At 42.6% G+C, this 13,438-nt stretch overlaps 1 protein-coding gene across 4 annotated transcripts in view; it reads left to right on the forward strand.

Moving 5' to 3' along the window:
- Window positions 1-13,438, forward strand: part of PPARGC1A (PPARG coactivator 1 alpha) — a 371,584-nt gene that overhangs the window by 296,395 nt on the left and 61,751 nt on the right. The window contains exons 1-2 of one of the 4 annotated variants that reach the window (XM_055797048.1): window positions 10,181-10,274; window positions 12,756-12,790. The exons of 2 other annotated variants lie outside the window; for them this stretch is intronic. In XM_055797048.1, coding sequence (XP_055653023.1) covers window positions 10,181-10,274; window positions 12,756-12,790 — 129 coding nt within the window. Of the gene's footprint in view, window positions 1-9,024; window positions 9,290-10,180; window positions 10,275-12,755; window positions 12,791-13,438 lie in introns of those variants that run through there. One more of the 4 variants, XM_055797046.1, reaches the window with a different exon arrangement.

Genomic DNA, 13,438 nt, shown 5'->3' on the forward strand with positions numbered 1-13,438 from the left:
TTTCACACCAGTCACTCAGAGTTCAGTGCAGTGTTGGAAAGTCTCATCTTAAACCGGTACAAGTGTGTCTGCAAGCCTTCAAACAGTAAGACAAAGGAGCTTATTGTTCCCCATCATATTTTTAAGAGTGGTATGTTGCAAACCAGACAGCTTGCTTTTTCTGAGCAGAGCTGCTGGGTCAGCTGGCACAGATTCATTTTCACATCCCCACTTACTAGGTTCAGTGTTGCTGGTGTCCTTTTTGTGGCAAACTGAAACAGCCAAAAGGGAAGGCTGGCTCTGATGATCTTGCTGCATGTCCTGAATGAACGCCTATCACATATTGCAATGCACTGCACATTGCAACTTGCAGCTTGTCTTGTGCTTGGGCACAATATGCAACATGGGATGGAGTGCTAGAGGAGAGGACAGGCACAGCACAAGGCTCTGAAAGCTGTGAGAGGCACTGAAAGCTTGTGTTTCTGGTATGCAGCAGTATAGATATTTGAAAGGTTAGGTTCGGTCTATTTTTAGGTAGCCTTCACATTGGGACTGATCTAAAAATGAAGGTGATATAAAAATTAAACGTGTCTCTCCTGATTTGTCAGAGATTTTTGACAAAATGCATTAGAAAGGCTGTTCTCTGAATTGGAGATGGTTGTTTTTTTTCTGAAGTAAAGCTGTGCCTCTTATTTAGAAGAGGAGCCTATGTTCTTGATTAAAATGCCAGTGCTGTCTATTTCATTCCAAGATCAGCATTTTCAGATTTTAGCAAAGTTAAAGAAATATGACTTTCCCACTTATTGTTTGGGAAGATTTATTCACTTGTGTAAATGAATTTTAAAAAATTGGCAAGGCCTTTTATCTCATATAAAATAAATCTGAAGATAAATGATCTTTTCCGCTAACATCACCTATCATTAAAGTGGCTAAATGAAAATCAAAATGTGTTGCTATTTAGTGCCTGCTCGCCTTTTTACAGGAGATGAAATTGAGCATGTTTACTGGGCAGGAATTGTCAGCGATGCTTCGATTTATAGCATTGTCCAGGATATAAATTAACAACTGCCGTGCGTTACCACCTCTCCCTGGAAGATGGTAGCCCTCTCTCCCCAAAGCACGCATCTTCAGCTTGCTGTGCCCACTCCTAACCCTGCCTTAAAGAAAACCTGCAAACAATGTAAAATTACGTTGCATTGAACTGAAGCACAAACATTTTTCCACGTCTTTGTAAACAGGACTGCATGTGAGAATGAAACAGCTGGAGGTCTACCTCCAGAAAACCCTGGGGATGTGTCACACTCATTTCTCCAGTCTATGCAATCTCAGTTTAATAAATTGGTAATAATATTATGATGAAGTGCTCTTTGGTGTTGGTTTGCTGTTTTTTTCAGAGGGTTTTTTTGCATAGTAACTTGCTACATAAATTAAAATAATCTTCTGTTCAGGCAGTTTCCTATTTTTACTTGGTGCTTTGTTCCTCAGAGAGGAAAGGGGAGCCTGCAACAGGCAAAAGGGAAAGGTGCACTCCAGCAAAGTCTTTATTTCAGTGTGAATCCTACACAGTCCTTTCAATGTTTTTAGTTAAACGCGTTACCCTGGCTTGCTGTTCTGCATGTGGAGTTCAACAGAGCAGAGACAACAAATAATGTTTAATTGTCAGATGTCAGGGAATTTTACAATGGTAGAGCTCTGTTAGGGACGAACATGAAAGTAGCAAACTTGTCTTCTCTGTTGATTGGCATGAAGAAGTAATGAAAGTATAGTCATAGCCCTTTTTGGGAGGAGGTATGAATCTTCACTGGTACCCACTTACAAAATAATTATGAGACTAACCAGTGCCCCAGGGCAAAGGATGTTCAGCCAAATACTAAATTTCTTGGGAACAAAGATATCCAAAATGGTGATAGCTGATGCAATCTCAGCACTTTTATCGCTGTTCCATTCACAGGGGAAAGCTAGGGATGCCTGAGTAGTACGAAAATAAAAAAAAGGTGGAAATGTATAGAGGAGTTTCTGCTTTGAACTGTCTCGGTCCCATCTTCTGTGATAAGGTCTGATTCAAAGCCTGCCTAAATCCATTTAAAAATTCCCATTCCTTTCCAAAAGATTTAGAGCAGTCACCCCTTCCAGCCACTTTTAACTCCCCTTTTACTGTACTGCATTTTCTTGTACAGGTATTGCAGGAAAATGATTTGGTACGATAAAATAAAATAACAATAAAAGAGTAGCTCAGCCCAAACCCGGCTAGCAGTTCTCCTGTTCTATCTCTGCACTAGTTTGTTTGGCTCTGAGTCAATGGTGTAAGTACTGACAAATTTCTCCTCTAAAGCATCGCTGGAGGAGGGTCAGCCTCCAAAGGTTTACAGCTGCACTTTGTACAGCTAATAACCCCTGGGCTAAATGCTTATCTTCCTTTATTTCAGTTATCTGAATTGGGGATGGAGGGAGGATGACATCTCTTGCCATTTGTGCAACTTTTTTAGATGAATATTGCAGCTCCAAGAAAAATGAATAATTGGACTTTTGAGCAGAGAGTGGAACCACAAAACCCATAGGGATTCCTCTAGCACTAGTCACTAGTTTGCATATTGCAAGTTAACTGCAATTCATGAAGGGTTCTGGCTAAAAATAACTTCAGGGCTTAATTTTGGCTGGCAGGAACTACTAGTTAAGAGGTCAAGCGAAGCTGATCCTTCAGGAGCGTGTCTGTGTGAGACTGCATTGGCTGTTGCGGTGAGATGACCCCATCTCCTCTTGGCCTGTCCTTGGCTGACTCAGGAAAACGGGGTGCAGGCGCTGTGGGCAGCTGGGGAAGGGGACATTTTGCAGCAGTCCGGGACCATCAGAGGCCAAGCAGTGAGTGCTGGCTGCTGCCCACGTGAAGCTCTGCTGCCCACCGACAGCAGTCTCTGCAGGAGCTTGCCCTCCTCTGCAGCCAGGCATAACCCTATAAAGGGTGACTTGGAGCATAAGCAGATTAAAAAAAAGACCCACAAAACAACAACTCAGGTTCTTTTGTGTGATACCTTCATTTTATTTTGTTTGTCTAAATTTGTAGCACAGCAAATCTGTGGTCTGTGTTGCTAATATCCCATCAGATTACTACAGTTCAGAATTATTTCCACATTATACGTTGTTTTAATATGAAAAATGCCAAAAGCTAGGCCCAAGAAAAAAAGCTGACTCAGTTCCACAGAGCTCTGTCTGAAGAAAGTCTTATTTGAAGATGAGAGATGTGTTGGTAAGGCTGTCTGTCATCTCTAGTTTATTAAAAAAAATTGCTAGGAGGCACTAAAGCTGTCCACTGCCTTTCCCTCTGTTCCTTCACTCAGAGGTGTTTCATTCACATCGACTTTACCATAGCGGTTTTGTGTAAAACAAGATTTGATTTTAAAGTATTTAAAGGTTACTCTTCTCGCCAGTGCTGCGCTGCAGACTTGTGTGTGCTCCACTGCAATCGCCTTCCCAGCCATTTTAGAGAGCAGTTAGGCTAGGTTATGGAGATTATAGATTTTTTTTTTTTCTTCCACTAGCTACTGTGAGCCTTGGCGTGGATCTGGCAGGCAGCGTGTTCTCCTGCGCTGCTGTGGCAGCCTGGGCACGACAGCTTCCCTCCAAGCTGGGAGGTCATGGCTTGGTGGCTAAACAGCCAGGTGGCAAGGCAAGTCCCACATGCAGTGTGACAGCCGATGGCAGCCTCAGAAAAGAATGGTAGCTTTGGAACAGCCTTGGCTCCCACCAAATTGCTTACAGTTGCATCAGGGAATCTGTTCTGTGCCTTAAGTTATTGAATCCATGGTGTTTTTTCCTGGGATCATCTTCTTCAGATCCCTCTCAGGAAAAGTCGATAAAAATTAGATTGGTATTAATTATGAATGAGTTGGGAAACAAGGGCTCCAGGGTAATACTCTAGGTGCCCCAGGGAAGATGGTGCAAGGTGGATGGTAATAGGGGTAACGAGAAGGATCTGGGCGGGGTTTTCCAGAGCCCTGCAGAGAGTTACAAGTACAAGGTGCATCCCTGAAGCTTCCCCACGTTCCAATCTCTGCAGCTGAGGCTGGAGAAGACAATTGCCCATCCCCAGAAGGGGTGTGAGCATCGCAGCAAGGCTGTGAGGGGGAGAGGAAGGGCACAGCTTGAGTGTGGTGAGGGATGCCCCCAGCTGCTGAACCAGAAGCTATTCCCTAGGTCTAATAATCTCAGACATGAGCAAGTTTTGGTCTCTCTCCAGGGACTTGAATGTGTGGAAGGGTAAGGGGGGAGAGGAGGAGGAGGGAAGAACTTTTATGATTTCTTTTGTTCCAAGGAGCTATCAGCAGTGAGGTGAGTAAAGGAGAGATGATGATGATCTGCAACGGTCTGTGATTTTGATGTGGTTCTGTCTGCTCTGCCAATGTGCAAGAAGTTGCAAAACAGGAATCTGTTTCCTTGGTTTGCCTGGGCATCTGTGCTCAAACAACACTAAAGCCTCCCCATGAAAATGATGTGTTCACATGGTATGGTTTCTGAAACATATAGGGGTCATAAATTTAAATGTAGATGCTCTTTTACAGATTAGTCTCTCTGCGAACCCGAGTGAAAGACATTGTTCATGCTGCTTTTAACAGGCCTGACAAGCTGGATTTTCCTGCAAATCATAGCAAATGTGGGTCCTGGAGAACATATGCTCCAAATGTTGGGGGGAAACAAGTGACAAATGTATTTTTTTATGTAACCAGCTGGAGTGACTTTGCTTTCCTGCTTTAATAATGAGTAAGTGAAATATGCTTGTGAAGAGGGAGATGTTCAGGGAGGTATGAGGAAAATTTAGGAAGATTTCTTGTAGCGGGTACCTGTACTCCTGCTTCACTTAAGCACTCTTACAAGCTTTTACAACAAGCACGGAGTTACAAAGCGTGTTGCATGTCTGTGAGCCTGGTTAACACTGATAATCAGCTAATCTGCACTAATAGTGAATATTCACAGTCAGGTCCATTTGCATGTGAACAAGGAAGCCATTTCCCCTGGCATTCTGTGCTGCTTATTTGAGCCCTCAGTCTGCGGAGGCAGGTGTGGCAGAATTCAGCCTGGTGTCAGTAATGTCAGTAATGCGTCACTGTTCGGAGAAAGTTATTTTGGACTCTAATATACAGCTCCTCAGACAGCAGCCTGCGGCCCAGAGCTGGGCCAGGAATTAATTTGGCCCAGATCTCTTGAGTTTTTTCGAGAGCTAGTACAGAGCACCATTGTGGTTTTTCTCTGTTAAAAACCCCAAAATCTTAGTTCATAACTGCCCTGGCAAAATTGAAGAGGGCACACTGCTTTATTCCATTGTAGAATTGCTGCACCAATGAACCCAGAAGTTCAAGGAGTTTGACTCACTGGCTTATGCTATTGAGGGTGTATTCTGGGTAGGATGAACTGGATAAATAAGGAAAAGAAGCTGAGAAGGAAAAACAAAATCAGCAAACAAATAGGATATACACGGAACAGAGAGAATGGACTGGAAAACAAATACAGGGCTGTGCAAAAAATAAGAGTAAAGATGCAGAGAAAGAAGATTTCTAATAAAAAATTAATAGGGTACATATACTTTATATAGAACACCATTCACGCTAACACACCTTTGGAGTGCAGCTGGCTCTTCCATATACAGCAGTCGGCTGATCTGCTGCTGTAAGGCTGTTCAGTCTTGGAGGGCTGAGCAGAAGGGGTTGAACTGGTATAAGAACTGGTTTGCAAACCTCAGCTTGCTGAAACTCCAGCACTATTTTTTATATATGAGTTTGGTTGTCTTTACTCCATGGGAAAAGTAGCAAACTTTGCTGAAAATCAGCACATACCATACACAGTCTTGGGGGCAAGGAAAAAAATTCCTTCCTCTGTGCCGTGGTGAAGGGACTAGGTTTTGGATTTCAAAATCATGGGGGCTCCAAAATCAGTAGCTTCTTTGAGAAATTGAAATCACAGGGGAAAAAACCATGACCGCAGTTAGAAAATGTGGGTGAAAAAAGAGGAGGAAGAGATAAAATGAACGTTGAATCCAGGAAAAAGTCAAGAACGGAGGACTTGAAGGCTTCAGTCTTTGAATTCTATTCCCTGTTGTTGCAGGCAGCCATACCTTCCAGCCCTGTTAAAAGATGTGTTCGGATTTGGGAATTTGTGCCCAAATGGTGTTGGAAGGCTTGCTGGAACTTTCTTGAATTATGGCCCTTGAGGAAGAAAAGGCAAAATTTGGGAATCGCTGAGACTAGGTACAAAGTACCCTGAAAACAGAGGAAGTGCAGTGATGGGGGAAGTGGTCTGATGGCGGACATTTCAGCGGGGCAGATTGGGTCAAACGGACCCACAGACTTTACCGGCTGAAAGAGGGTTTTCTTTGTGTGTGTTTGTTGTGGAACCAAATAACGTGTGTGCGCGCTCAGATACTGCCCCACAAAAGATGTTTGTGCAATTCTTTTGTGTTGTCAAAACACGAGGGGAGATCATTGCTAAAGCTACTAGGGAATGTTCAGAAGACAAGGTTTCCTTTGAGAAGAGCAGCCTAGGTGCTGGCTGGGTTTCACAGGCTTCATTTACATATGCTGAGGCTGCACCATTTCCAAACTACACCACCGCTGCAACTGCCTGCCTTCCTCACTTTCCTCCTCTTACAGGCACTGCGCTCAAAAAAACACATTAAAACATGTGAAAGAAAGATCCTAGTGAGTAAATTTATACAATGTCTGGGGTTAGGCACTTTGATTTAAAAAAAAGAAAAAAAGAAATACTTGCCAAGCAATGGGGAACCCTTGTTGAAACCTTGCAGTCTTTTGTAGTTGAAATCGTGCTTGGCATCCCTTCCAGGTCACGCTGGAACTGCCAGCAAAGTTCAAGCCATAATGTGGACAGGGCCATAGAAAAGCTCTGGGGGACTTAGTTATTATTACCTATTGCTTGCACTGTCTGTAGCGCACTAAGACAGTTCTCCAATCTCTAGAGCTTGTATGGTGAGAGCACCACTAAGGTCACAGTTTATATTTATCAGTTAACTTGCTAATTTGAAGGGAAAGCAGTGAAGTGGAAATGTAGAAAATAGAAACAACATGAGCAGGTCAAAATACCCAAAACAGCAATATGAAATGTTCCAGTGTAAATACATTTCTATAAAAGGTGTGAATGAAACTTCAAAAAAAAGAGATGATGGATTCGGCACAGTCAATGAACACAATTATAAGTAGGTATTGAAGGAGAATATTCCACCAACCATGGATCCACAGATAATAATTAATAAGAACCGACACTACTCCAGGCAGGCAGGTGCCCAGCATTATTTCACAGTTGACTGTTCGGGGGGCAGAGGTACTCATCTTTGCCCCAGATCTTAATAATTTGCTGAAGTTTTATCATTAAATCAGCATATAATTGGGAAGGAAATGAGTTTTTTTTTGTCATGAGAGCGAAGCAATACCGTTAATTTAATCATTTGTAGGAAAGGCTTTCTGTAGTCATTTGGTTTTTTGCTGTGGGTTTTTTTTTTAATTAAGTAAAGTAAAAACAATGCCATTTTTGTCATCTATGCTTGCTGAAAATATGACAGTGCGATGTGATTTGCAACTTAAGCACAAGCTGGGAAAACTACATTTTATCAGAACTTGAAATAATGAATTACAAGGGAACGCAAATAAGCTAAGGATGTATCTGAGACCTCCTACCATTTCTGAAGATTCCAATGTCTGCAGGAAAAAGGCTATTTCAAGAATTGTACTTCTTTTTATTTATCTTTTCTCTCACCAAATCACCATAGCCTTGTATAGTAATTGAATTCATTTAGCCTTTAGAATACTCAAGTTTGCAAATAACAATGAGAATGAATATTTCATGACAAGAAGGATGATCAATTATAGTTTTGTGACTTTGACTGGTAGCCCAGTGCAGTGGAGCCAGCGCTTACATTTCACTAGACTTTTTTGCACCCAGTTAATTAAAAAACCCTGCAACTTAAGACAATAAGCAGGCAGGTGGGGACAGTTAAACAAGACCTTTATTTGTGGGGCTTTTGCCTGTTGTGGGCAATGTTCTGCAGCTCAGTTTGGTACCTGGAGTTTGTTGTGTATGCAGTGCAAAGGGGCATCATAAACTGGTTGCACCTGCAGTAGCCCCAGTTGCCTGGGAAGAGCTTCAGCAAGGAGACACTTCTGTTAAGAGTCTGGCCGGTTTTCACACGACAAGAGTTTTTTTCTTACATTCAACGAGAATATGCAGGGTCCAGGTCAGGGGGGTTGGTCCATGGTGTTTATACACAAGGCACCCCGAGGCAATGGTGCCGGCAGGAAAAGGCGGTGGGGGTCTGAGCACTTGTGGGCAGGACTGTGGCAGTTGCTTGTAACAACCCTTGTTTCTAGGGGGAATACACAGAGTCAGAGAAGTGGTTAAAGAGCAGCTGAGAAATACTGTAATCTAGCTCGGAAGGGGATCAGGCTCCCTCCTTGTAGCAGGTGAGATAACTGTATGAATGTTTTTTTATAGTTGTTTACTCCATTCCAGAGAAATGCCTGGGGGGTGTTTTGCTGCTGCTTTTGGGGTGGAAAAACTAACCTGAGTTACAATTATCCATGAGAAACCTTTAACCTAACCAAAATACTTGGCGAGGTACAAAATCTCAGAGTGGGGAAAGAAAAAAAAAAAAAAATGTTGGAAGGTGGTATAACTTTTGCCAAACTCTGGGATAGCCTCTCCAAAGGAAGGAGTGCTGGGGAGCCGGTGAGGGCACTGCAAAGGTTAGGCTGGGGCTCCTCGGAGCACGCAGGCTGTAGCTCGGCTTGGAGTTACTTCACGTTTTCTTTATAATAAGCACAGCTCTGCCTGTTGTTTGCTGGGGGGGTGGGGGTTGGGGGGGGTATAAAAAGAAAACAAGCCAAGAAATTAAAAAGGATGGGGAGGGATAGGAGCTACGCTACGGCAGGAGCAGAGTTTCGGGGGTGTGGCGTGGAAATCTGCTTTGAATCGCAGCGTGGTGCCGCGGCCGCCGAGGTCTGAGCGGGTTTTGCAAAGATTTACTTCACTTCAGGCTGGGTCTGCCCCTGGGTGACGTCACGGGCTGGAGCAGCGGCACTAGAAGGCTGGATGAGTGACAGCCCAGCCTACTTTTTAATAGCTTTGTCATGTGACGGGGAACAGTAGTAAGACAGGTGCCTTCGGTTCACTCTCAGAGAGGGTCTCGTTGCCTGCATGAGTGTCTGCTGCCTGCCTGCCTCTGGACTGTAGTTTGCCAGCTTTCCTGCCGTCGCTCCGCAGCTGGATGGCGTGGGACATGTGCAACCAGGACTCTGTATGGAGTGATCTCGAGGTGAGGGGTGGGCGGCGCATGGGGTGCAGGCGGCCGGCGGGGACGGTGGGCTTGTCAGGGGACCGGCAGGACGGCCGAGGCGGCATACTTTGCAAACAAGTCCGAATCTTATCTTAACTCCAGTAAGTTTGCTATTTTAAGGTTACTCTGCGATGCCTTGAGCAAATCAAAGCTGAGCTGCTGTCATCAGTATCTCCTGCAGTTGGAAACTATTTTCATGTGCCTCTGGCTCGCTTTCCCGTCATATGCAATATTTATGCTTAAGGTATTGATATGAATCGGTGTCTGAAGTCTTTCCAGTGGTGTTTAGTGGCCTGGTTGGAAAAATGCCATGTTTATTTAGAATAAGATTAGCATTATATATATATATATATATATATAAAAGAAGTTTAAATTAACCAGTGGCTTCATCTTTTAATTGCTTGTTTCACTGTACTCTGTCAAAAGGTTTATCAGCTGCAGAATTCAAACACGCACACAAGAACGAATACCCTGTTGTTTGGCTTTAGATGCTTTTAAAAGAGATTTCTGGAAGGAGACGTTTCCCTGCTTCTTGTGGTATTGGAATAATGACGTTGTAGCTAATGTCCCATAGAGCAGGGTTCGCAGTCAATCCGAGTAGTCCAACAAATGGTTAAATCCCACTGTACAGCAGAGACAACAGGATGAACCATGAGAATAGAGTTTATGCAGGACTCTGTGAACTGCTGCTGCTGCTGTCGCTGCTGCTGCTGCTTGTGTAAAAATAGACGGCAATACATCAAATCCACAGCTTCTGCTGGCTACGATTCATAAAGGGAAAAAAAAAAAAATAAAAGGCAAGCAGCTCCCTGGTAATCTCTGGAGTATAAAGTGAGGTTTGAGGATTTCTGCATGTTTGCATTCAGCAAAATGGAGCGTTACCTGAAAGTTCGGGCAACTTGTGAAGCGAGGCAAACTTTCTTTGGACCCCATGGAGAGGAATCCCAAATACAGACCTGCTCAAAGGAACTAATCCTCTGGCTGCGAGCTTGGAATAAGTGCTTAAAACGCTCCCCTCGGGCAATGGGGGAGGGAAAAACAGGTTACAGGCGATGCTTTTTAAATAAGATGTTCGTGCAGTAGAGAGCTACCCATCTAAAGCAAAAACGTTACTGTGTTCTCCAGTATATTTTTCCTGTCTGGTGGAGCATGAGTTGGGATTCTCAAGTCTTTTTGTTGTGTTTTAAATATTTGCAGCTTACCATTGTATCCACTGATTTCTGTTTGCATATTGTAATTGCTCTTATCTTGTTTTGATTTCTTGGTAAAGTGAAATAGATATGGATAATTCATATGTCCTGTAGCTATTATGAGTCAAGGCTGTAAGTGGATGACTTTCTGGCTCCAAAGTCCTAATTGTTTCTGAGTAGCTGGAGTATCCTGTGGGTTGTTGTCTGGCTTGTAGCATGGGTCTCAGCTGCCGTCGCTTCATTTTTCCATCATGTATTATTCCTAATGCTGCTAGGAGCTGATTGAGGAACCAGCTTATATGGAAATACTGAAGATTTATTTTAATCACTAGAGTTCCTGCAGTAATTTCAAGCTAGTAACAGAATAGATAATTTATGTCAATGACTTTTTCATAGTGCAGAGGAAAAAAAAGAGGTTTGATCTTAATATTAATTGTGTGGTGGATGGATTAACTGTGGGTAGGATTTTACCAGTGTGCTCCGGCATTGCACTTCCTGTAGCAATACTAGCATCTGCGTGCTGCTTTGGCTCAGGGGATCACCTTTACCGATCTAAAATACCGCAGGCGGCAGGTACTGGAGGCAGCTTTCATTTTTTGAATCATTAATGTTTTCTGTCAACGTAAAAGGTATTATAGTCATGCTCACATAATGACAGAATGGCATGTTGCTTAATAAAGGCCTGTATCACTGTAGCTGATCAGCGTCCCCAGTGCTTCACAGCTTAATGAAGGTGATGTACAGTAAGGTTGCAAAGACTGATAGAGAGAATCCACATGACACACGTTCTGTCAAGTCTCTCTTTCTTTCCTGAGTTCACCCCCTTGGCTGTTCGAAAAACTTGTTAAAAATAAAACACAGATTATATTTTCATTAATATAATTAATATGGCACAAGTCCAGTCATCTTTTTTTTGTTGTTGTTTATTTTGTTTTAATTTACCTTCAAAGGCACTAAAACATCCAAAAGGTTAATGGAGAATTATACTTAATTATAATGATTCATTATCATCGGTGCAGTTAAGCTAATTTATTGTTTGTGCCTGAACTAAGAGAAAAAAACTCTGTTGGAGTGAAATAACGCACAGTAATTAGCCTTTTGTGTTTAGTGACTGCTTTATCCTCCTAAATGTTACTGTAAAATTAAGGCTATACTTATGGAATAACTATCATATCAAATAACAGTGGGAAGACAGTAAAATGTGTGCTAGCAATGCAGGTGCACCTGTTACAGATGTATAGGCAAACAGTAAATATCAGCATGTCAGATGAGGACAGTTTTAGGACGTGGAGTGTTAAATCTGGCATCATCCAAAGGCCAAATATAAATTAATAACAGGAACACTTGCTACTAATGTGTCTCAGATTAGAAGCATAATGTCATATTCAGAAACATTGATTTTATTATCATGTCAACATTGGCAAGAGCATATATACTTCATTTCAGCAATTACATTTTTTTTAGGTGACATTGCAGTCGCTATAGGCAAATGAAAACTGCAGTGAGCAGGATATTTTTTTTTTAATACCATTGTTTATGTTGTTTCAAAAGCCCACTGTAGGAACTTAAAAATGCAGATTACCAAAAGTAAACATGTTTAAGTAGGTGGTTCACAGAGTGAAGCTATTTTTACAAACGAAAGCAGTAACAGATCAGCAGGATACTTCAGAAGTCTATGGCATCAGTTATAAGCTACTGACCTCCACAACACAAACTGAGAGTGATGCTGAGAATCTACCTTTTCAGTCAAAAACTAGATTATCCTTTAATAAGATCAGAGATTTCGGCCAAGCATCAAAAAAGGTCATCTCTGCATTATAAGATTGCTGCCGGAACGTTGTCTCTCGCACTAAAAAAGAGGGAACTCTCTAATTTTTTTCCTGTTTGGTTTTTCTTTTTTTTTTTTTTTTTTGTCCCCTGTGCCCAAAATAATGGTAAAAAATTGTGCGCAGTGAAAATTACTTAAGTGGGGTTTTGACTTCTTAAAGTTCTGCAGCCCCTTAAATAATAGGAAGAAAAGCAACTGCTATTTCAGAGCCTCATTTTGCAGCCTCTCAGCTCCCTTGCCCCTTGGCCTATTCCGTGATTATCTCTTGGTGTCCTGGTAGATGTAGAAGTTGCCTGGTAAATTATAGCTCACACCAGCTGCACCGAGTCTTTGTGCCAACAGACAAAATCTTTGCTCATGGCTGTGCTGCTGCATCCAGCCTGCACACTGCAGACGCGCCGAGATTCCCAGGGACAAAAACCTCAATGAAATGCACCTTCAGCAGCCCTCGCTTGCATTATTGTGAAAGGCGGTCCTTGGGAGAGTGACATAGCCGGTACTGAGCAATTCACATCTGTGGGCACTGTGTTAGCGCACTACAGACACCTGTCTTCAGAAAGTGGCATTTTCTGGGTTGACTTCAGTCCAAACAGAAGTTGGGAAATCTTTCAGGCCACCCAGTCAACTGACAGGAGTTGAGGAGGACCTGCTGTTGGCCATCCTTAACACAGTGTTAGATAGGGTGGCAGCCCTTAGACTCAGTTGATTTTAAGTGGCTTTTAACCATTCACGGCCTGGTGCCTTTGCAGCTTTTGTGTGCGTTTTGCAATGTACCCGTATCAACGTAGATGTATGAAGACGAGTTACAAAGGTATGTGGTACAGAGCAGGAGGAATTGCTTGATCGAGCAGCATTGACGTACGGGACTCTGGTATTTGCCAAGCTGTTACTACGTGTTTTCCATAATTAGGAAATGGTTTTGGTGGATACTCTAACATTTCAATTGCTGCGCTAAAGTGGATGTGTGCTATTAATTTTTTCTTGATTAGTAGGTCAGTCAATATCCTATCTAGCTTCATGCTAGCATATAAAAGGACACTTACTCCAGGTTTATTGGTATTTATCACTACTCTTCTCGTAAGTCGTGGAGACAAAAACATTTTGCGCTGC

Source organism: Falco peregrinus, chromosome 2 (genome assembly GCF_023634155.1).
Source record: "Falco peregrinus isolate bFalPer1 chromosome 2, bFalPer1.pri, whole genome shotgun sequence".
Taxonomy (NCBI): Eukaryota; Metazoa; Chordata; class Aves; order Falconiformes; family Falconidae; genus Falco; species Falco peregrinus.